The sequence below is a fragment of the Hippocampus comes genome, unplaced genomic scaffold (genome assembly GCF_001891065.2).
Source record: "Hippocampus comes isolate QL1 unplaced genomic scaffold, H_comes_QL1_v1.1 scaffold187, whole genome shotgun sequence".
NCBI classification, from domain to species: domain Eukaryota; kingdom Metazoa; phylum Chordata; class Actinopteri; order Syngnathiformes; family Syngnathidae; genus Hippocampus; species Hippocampus comes.
This window is the reverse complement of record NW_017828852.1, coordinates 259,233-267,811: the sequence shown is the minus strand read 5'-3', so window position 1 is coordinate 267,811 and position 8,579 is coordinate 259,233. Positions and strand designations below refer to the sequence as shown.

The 8,579-nt window shown below is 43.5% G+C and overlaps 1 protein-coding gene across 1 annotated transcript in view; it reads right to left on the bottom strand.

Annotated features, from left to right (window-relative positions):
* aoc2 (amine oxidase copper containing 2) overlaps nt 1-7,678 on the bottom strand; it is a 15,619-nt gene extending 7,941 nt beyond the window's left edge. The window contains exon 1 of the mRNA XM_019858646.1: nt 6,032-7,678. Coding sequence (XP_019714205.1) covers nt 6,032-7,583 — 1,552 coding nt within the window. The 5' untranslated portion in view covers nt 7,584-7,678. The remainder of the gene's footprint in view (nt 1-6,031) is intronic.
* Between the last annotated feature and the right edge of the window lie 901 nt (nt 7,679-8,579).

Sequence of the window (8,579 nt, the reverse complement as noted above, 5' to 3'; positions counted from 1 at the left end):
CCACCATGGCTTTCAAAGTCTAAAGGAAATGAGAAAGAACACTATTGGAAGCGCACTTATGGGGGAATGGGGAAAAATGATTCATGTGCTCTCACACACCCGCCTGGTGGGGAGAACATATGTAGGGTCGAAAGCTTGGATAAGCTTCCTGAACCCTGTGTCCTCCACAAAACTGAAGGGCTGGCAATCTTCAATCACCATATTGATTAATGCCTCTTCCACTGCATTCTTATTCACTGCAGTTTAACAGAGACAGAGTTAGTGATAGATGTCATTCATTTCATCTGTCACATTTGAAATACACATGGTAGGCTATGCTGTTCTTTCATTGCATGTTAAAATGCCTTACCTGGGGGTGGTTCTGTTTGAGTTGTCTCCTTATTTTCATGCAGGGCCCTATAATGCCTCAACATCGATGACGTGTTCTCTTGGTACCCAAGTTCTTTGGAACAAAGTTTACACTTCACCTTTTGAAATATCAGCAAGTCGAAGAAAGACATTATAATGAGGGATGCACTGTGCTGTCACAATAATTTACAATATATATTCACACTGGTTATAATTCGTACCTTTTTAGGGGAGATCTGCTCAAAATGATCCCAGACAGGGGATGTTCTCTTCTTATTTGTTGTGGGTGGTGGGGTGCGTCCAAAGCCGTCCATTGCAAAACGAATCGGAATGAGTTGAGGTTTGGAGATGCGAGTCGAGCGTGTCAGCGTCACCTGTGAGCTCAATGTCGTCCCGGTGCGCCGGATTTATTTCGATTCACCCGCGAAATCACCCGCGAAACTATTTGTTGGCGGTGACGTAGGAATCCCGTCTCGCGGGGCGTCGGGCGGAGCAACGCGCGTTCCGAGGCATCGGGCGTGGCCACAAGCGTAATCGACACATGCCTCGAAGCGCGCTTCGCAGATTTTCTTCCGGTTTACTCGGCACACGCATCGGAGCCTCTGCACAGTCGGGCACATCACTATTAAATACTAGTGATGGGTCTATGAGGCCTCATGAGGCGTGTCGACACACTGACACACTGTGTTGATACTGTGCTAATACTGTGTCGCTGACCACTGCCACCTGCTGGACCTTCAATTCCCTGCAGCCAACCCACTTGACAGACTGAACTGACGAATTTGATGATGAAGTGCATACAATATCATTCACATCCATGCATTCCTGTTGTATCATTCAATGTGTTTTAATAATGTGAAAATCATGTGAATGAGGATGCTTGTGGGCTTTGTCTTCACAAATTTTTATTTTGAAAAATAAGATGCTCCAGTGTTTTCAATTTCAGTCTGTTGCGTCGACGCAGCCTGGACTGAGTCGACGCAGTTCATGTGTTGGTCACGTGATCGTCACGAAGCAACACACGCACCGACGCGTTGATTGCTCTGTGAGCTCGATGCATGCGTCGACGCATCGGTGTTGCTGGACCCATCACTATTAAATACATCTTGGTCACTCCCCCCTGCCCTCCCTGCTTTTTGGGGTCCTCTACTCCGCCATCACGCAAAACGTGACAAAATGATCCAACCAAGACTGGACCCCGCAGGACCAGAGGCCTGGTCCCACTGCCATCTGTTCCTGTTTCCGGTGATGCAAGTGTTGCGGTCGCCCTCTGTTCCTGTTTCCGGCAACGCAAGTGTTTCGGTCTCTCTCCCTTCCTGTTTCCGGCGACGCAAGTGTTGCGGTCACCCTCCGTTCCTGTTTCCGGCGACGCAAGTGTTGCGGTCGCCCTCCCTTCCTGTTTCTGGCGGCGCATGTGTTTCGGTCGCCCTCCCTTCCTGTTTCCGGCGGTGCAAGTGTTGCACCCCCTTTTTCCGCAGAGTCAACCCACTGCTCGACTTTGGGACATCTGGGATCGGTCCCTTGAGGGGGGGCTAATGTTATGTTTCTGTTTAGGTCACGTTTGGTTTTGTTCCCTTATGTGCCCTTTTTGTCGCCACCTGTTCTTGTCATCAGTGTCCCTTGTGTTTAACCAATCAGCTCCCTCAACCCTTCGTGTCTTGTCCAGGTGTGTCTCGTTGTCTCGTCACTTTGCTTGTATTTAATTCCATGAGTTCTGTCACTCTTTGTTGGGTCATTGTGAGTGTCTGTGTGCTCCTGTCAGGTTTTGTTTTCGGTCACAGGTTTTTGGCTACTTTCGTTCCTCTGTTTTTCTGGACTTTGAGTATTTGAGTGAGTTTTTTAGAGTGTTTGTATTTTTTTGTTAAATACATCTCGGTCAGCCAACCCTGCCTCCCTGCTTTTTAGGGTCCTCCAACTACCACCTCGCAAAACTTAACAAGTATAAAGTACAGTGTACGTCTTTTTAATTGTACACAAAATGAACCAGCCAGTGATGGCCAAGCGGGCATGTCAAAACTAATTGACATGTTGAGTCGGGTGCGTCTTAACTTCTGTGGCAGAGGCTCTGTCAAACCCCTGAGACTGATTCACTGAACCCCTCGGGTTCGATCGAACCTTGATTAAGAACCACTGACCTAGAATAAGAATCATTGTTACCTTAGATGGCATGAGAAGAGCATAAATAAATGGCCATCAGCTGACCAGACCATTATTAAACATGAACACGACACCTCTTTTTTAGTAGGATCTCTGCAACGACTCTGTGAACTGGCGGGAATCGGCTAAAGTGGCGGAACCAGCAGTCCTTCCTGATTGGCCAACATCTAACTGTCACAAATTCAAAGAGCCTCAGAAGACCAGCTGTCGGCGCTGACTCTGAAAGCAGCAGCCCACTTTGCTCTCTGCCTCCACCTAGTGAAACTTGCTCAGACAATATTGATGCTCGCGCTCTCTGAGTTTTTATGCCACGTTAATTTGTAGTTAGTTGTTAATTTATGTATTTGTTTTAGGGTATATCCTTAATTTGAGTGTCAGTTGTTGCTGCCTTTTGTTTTGAACCAATTTTGAGAACCCTTTGTTTTAATACATTGTAAATACCCGTTTTTGTAAATACATTTTATGCTTTGGCTTATTTTTGTTTTAATGAATTCTGTAAAATGTTTGTTGCTAGGACCATATTTTTCTTTTTCACTCTTGGGAACTGAGAGTGAATTAATTTCTCTTATGTTATGCATTTCCAAATACCATTAGTTTTGTCTTTAAAGAAATTTATTCTAAACTGTGATTTTCTAATCTGGCCCCTCTGTTGTTGGATCTGTTCCAACACTTGGAAAAAAAGAATGTAGTATGCTGTTGAAGGTATTTCCTGCTTAGTGTGATTACAATCTCCTTTAGTGTCCCCTTCAGCCCCGCCACTTTTAGGACCACTCGAGAGGACATGTTATCTCAAGTATCTGTGTTGCTGCCGTCACATCAAAGCTCAGACTGAAGAAAATAGGGGGTAGTGGTGGTCGGGTCTCACCTCACCCAACTTTTTCCAGCCACACCGGGTCAGATGTTAATTTCTTTGTTTCTGGGATCTGCATGAAGGCGTAACTGCTCGCCTCTCATTATCATATTGTCTCTATGCTGTGTATACTTGTGACTGTGTTTTTTTGGAGCTTTTCTGATGAAATCTGATACTCTCAGAAGCCCGAATCGATTCGTGTATGGTTGTGATAAACTGCAGAAAAGACGACGTGGTGTTGGGTCTTTATTGCACCTAATAGAGAAAGGAAAGGACCTGTGTCCAAGGAGGGCCATAAGGAAATGGACAGATCCCCTCCACATCATCTTTAAATGTATTGCTAACGATAGTTTAAACGTTCTCAATTCTGAGGTAATTATCTCCAAAATGTGCTGCATTTTCTCACCGGAAACGAGAATGTTTGTGTCATGTCTCTGCTCTGGGGTTGTATTTTTGTTTTCTTCAGTACCAAGTGAGTGTGAACTGGGTGTTCTTCCTGCAAAACACCTGTCGTCTATTTTCAAATCAACTGTCTTTGGGGGAGCAGCTGTGGCTGCTCATCGGTGTCCGATTATTCACTTGCTCACCCCAGTTGCTTGACTGTATTTTTGCCATGCATAAATTACTCTTTTATAGTTCACTCTGCTTAAAATTTCCCTGTTTTCTTGGGCGAACAATTGCTTGCATTTTCAATAGCTCTATTGTTTTGAGTTCATACACAACTTTACACCGAGGCTGGAGGGGAAAACAGCCCCATCAAAAAGTTTTAAGAGCTCAGGAATGCCAACTCTGTAACCCGGCAACAAATGCTTCTGTTGCAGGCACGTAGCCAGGATTTTTTTCTCGACTCCTACTGAGAGGGCCTTAACAGATAGTGGGGGAGGGGCAGAGTAAAAAAAATCGATTTTCGTGATTTTACTTACTTGAGAGGTTCTGTCGTTTTTTTAAATGGAAGTATAATAATGCACATTAATGATGTGCGGCAGAGATGTTTATTCAGTATTAGGTAGGAATTTTCCCGAAGATCGGGATTTTGACCAGGATATCAAACATACGGCCCGCGGGCCGGAAAGAGGTTCGATCAGGCCCACAGGATAATGTAAAAGTGAAAAAAATGCATAAGGGATACAGAATGAATATTTTTAATAAGGCGCAATTCGTGGAGTATCTGCTAGGGGGACACACTGTTATGATCAGAGTAGAAGACAACACTGTTTAGATCAGAGAAGAAGACAACAGCAGCCTCAGTCTGTCACTGAGACAGACCCAACACAGTTGACGCTATCAAGGACATGTGAATACTTAATTCTTTACACATTTAATAGCACTCTCCTTAGTTTTTAAGGTGTAGGCAGGGATTAAATTTAGATGTTATATGCACCTGTGTAAATGGTTTAAAATTCCTTTCTTTATAAATCTCGTTTAATATTAAAGTGCATTACTATATTTTTCAACACCAATTACTGTACTTGTTAAAGTTTTGTGCCTTTGTACAATCAGTGGGATGAGTAGCAATGCATATATGAGAATGATAAAAGTAAATTGCACCTTTGTTGAAGGAAATCTAAGGTGCTTCATGAAATATTTTGTAAAAGATATGTTCATTACATTCCAACATTTTCCTAATGTTCTTATGCGTCTTTAGACCAAAAAAAAAGGAAATACATTATTATTTTGGTTATTTATAGCAGAGTATGGTATAATTTTAATGGTCCGGCCCACTTGACATCTACCGAAGCCGTATGTGGCCCACAATGTGAAATGAGTTTGACACGCCTGATTTAGACCGTGCCATCCAACAGCAGTCATTGATTACGTCTTTGTAACCCGTTCAGTGTGCTTTGCTGACTTTGACAGAAATGCTCAAATTGTGGGCCCACATCATGTTGCGGAATGTTTGTTGCACACTATTTTGAAGCCACTCGACTTAAGATCTATGGCTTGTGCTACTTCAGGGGTTGGACAGGGCCACTGTCCTCATCTTGTTTGCTTTCTGATGGGGCAATAGCCCCCGCCCATCCCGGTGTGGTGCCATACATGGTCTGTTGAAAACTGTGATGGGTATCACAAATAATTATTCCCATGGTAGATAAAACTAATATAGATAAATTCATTGGCACGTGACCAATAATTTGCGAAATGACAAAACTTGTACCTTTAAAATGCATATCAAGCAACATTTTTGTAAAGTTTTGTACAGTATTTTCAAAGTAAATGCAAAATAAAATGGATGAAACTTTTGCATCACTGTGACTGCCAGTGGGTTTCACTGTTCCCTTTCTTTCAACATCAGGCCAAATATACATTACTCCAGTTATTTTGGAGCGATTGCCCCTGGGAGAGACACTCTATAAAGCCTAAAAGGAACAAGATCATGGGAAATCAGCGACCTCCCTGCTTTTTTAAATCTCAGGAGATAAGCAAACTATGGAGGCAGGGCAACGACTTGCATCTATTGGATACATACCATGAACTGTTACAAAGTGCCTTATCATAAAATCAGGCTGCTAATAGTTTGTTTTACCATTATCTTTATGACTGATAATTAATTCACAAGTTCTGTATTATAAAGATTATGTCCACCCCAAATTAGACAGAAGAAAAACAAAAAAATGACATTCTGGTTTACACAAATGAATCATTTTTGTTTACCATATAAGGCAACTTCAGACTCACCCAACACGTCCAGATCCACTTTGAAGTTGATGAAGTGTGTATGGATGTTCCCCAGGACATTTTCTGCCACCTGGTGGCCATGTTTCAAACTGCCGTTCACCAGATAAGATGACGAGATGTATCCGGTGGCGTGCACCTTGATTTCGACAGATCCACTTTGGTAGAAAATGAAATCCCACATGTAATCGTAATTTCCTATGGCAGTGATCGTCCGGAACACCAAAGCGCTGTTCACCATCCCTCCATAACTGTTACTAAAAAAGTCAGAGAAGTGTCTCCTCAGAGGCTGCCCAAAGTTGTGCTCAAATATACAAATTGAATTCCTGGCTCGAACGGATGATTTTACGTCGATGTAGCGGTATGTGTCAACATAGGTGGCTTCATGGGGGCAATCGGTGCCACGGACAAGTTCATGTGCGAAACGGCCTATTCCGATGCTGGAGTCCAAAAACTTGGTGATTATCATTCCGGGCGTCACTGACCCGTACACCGACATTGCTTCCTGTACACTCAGCTCATACGCAATCCGCTCACCCTTAAAGCGCACGTCGAAGACTCGCATGCCAGTGAGGGAACTCAAGCCAAAAGCAAAGCTCCAGTCCAGGTAGAGGACGTGGTTACCGCTGACGCTAAAGCGTTTTCCTTCTGTGTAGTACTGCAGCGGGCTAAGCTGCAGAGGCTTGTTCTTGGGCTTCAGAGAACCATAATCAGGTGTCTCCTTGTAAATGATTCTTTTAACAGATCCGGCAGCATATTTCTGTTGAAGTTCTTTTACCGTGTCGAAATACTGACCGTTATACAGAAGTTTCTCCACTTTCCATTCGGATTCATTTAAGCTCATGTGATTGATGAGAACCTCGAAACCCACCGGGTGGATGTACATGCCGCTCATGTCCCTGAAGAAAGACACCCAGGTTTTTCTGTCTCCCGATTGCAGTCCGCGGGGCATTTGCTCGAACGGGTTTAGCTTCTTGTCGGCACCGAAGCTCTCTTTCATAAGCTCCGGCAGCTTGCCGAACAATTCTTTCTTCAAAAACTGGAACAATAATTCATACTCTCCAATGGTGACCGTGCGTGCGTTGAATGGCAGCTCCGTCTTGTACCTCTTCACGGTGACATCCTGGTGGTATGTGGGGTTCGGAAGAGGTCCTACTACGTACTCCTTAATGAGGCCCTTGGATCCATAGAAGACCACCACGGTGGCTTCGCGCACTGGCTTGGAAGCGCCCCCGTCCAAGTAAGACAACACATCCACCTTTTTGGGTAGCGAAAGTTCGATTAAGAACAAAAAGTTTTCGGAGGGCTTGGTGAGCTGCCTCGTTGATATATCCAAGTCTTTCTGTTTGAGCATATACCGTTGGACCTGCAAGTACTCATCCCGAGTGAGATCAGCGAACACGCGGCTGCGCTCGTCGTGTTTGCCTCTCAGAGAATGCGTGCGCTGAGAGGAACATTTGGGTGCCCGGCTGGAATATATTCCGATCAGAATAACATTCAAAAGAAGAGAGACGAGGACAAAAAGAAAGAGAATCCATTTCACCACAGAATTCATCTTGTGGGCTCCGATTGTAGCAGAAAATGCGAAGGGAGCAAAGTCGAACGGTGAGAAGATTTTGTGTCCCTCCCCTCCTCCTCCGGACCCTGCCTCCTCATCTTCACGTGGGGATCCGGGGGCACTGCTTGAGTTCCCACGCAGCACTCGAGGCAATGGAAAAGGCCGAGTAAATATGTGCTCTGAGAGTCTAAACACGGTTTTCTGATTAATCTTACTTTCGTGGAATAATAAAATCATAATTAATGAGATTAATCCGTTCTACTCCCAAATTTCTGACTTCACTTTAAGAGCAAAAGTATCAAGTCATTAAGGGCCGTATTGCAGGGGGGCATACAGTGTAACACCACCCCCGCCCCCCATGTTTTTATTTTTATAAAGATCAGTCCCATAATGATTCTAATGTTATATTAAAATGAATACCTGTTTCAACTGCATATATGCCCATTAAGTACCCTCTTTAAATACAGAATGTGTGTATTACATGTGGTGATAATTTCTCAAATTAGTTAAACAGGCAACAATGCAACGGAACAAGCTCTCAAAGGAATTGAAAACAAGTGGTTCCTTAACTACATGGGCGTCATTAGGGATATTTTAGGGAGGCTTCAGCCTCCCTAAAAATGTCTTTAGCCCCCCTAAATAATTTCATTGCATTATTTAAAAAAAAGTATTATTTATTTTTCCTGTACTTTTGCTAATATATTGCATCAAATTCAATGTAATGTGGCCATTTTAAATTATATTTCGATAACCTGCCATTATTGTAATATTAATCTCCCAGGATTCCTGAACGCAACAGGTGTTGCGTTAGCATTTGACGTGTCTGTCACCATCGCCACATCAAATGCTAACGCAACAACTGACAGTTCATTGCCGAAAGTCAGGTTGAGTAGACAGCATGGATATTCGACAGTTTTTTAGAAAGGTAAATTAAGTATTCAATGCATCCATGCTGGTAAAACTAGTGACTATAGTCCGCTAAAATATCTCCAG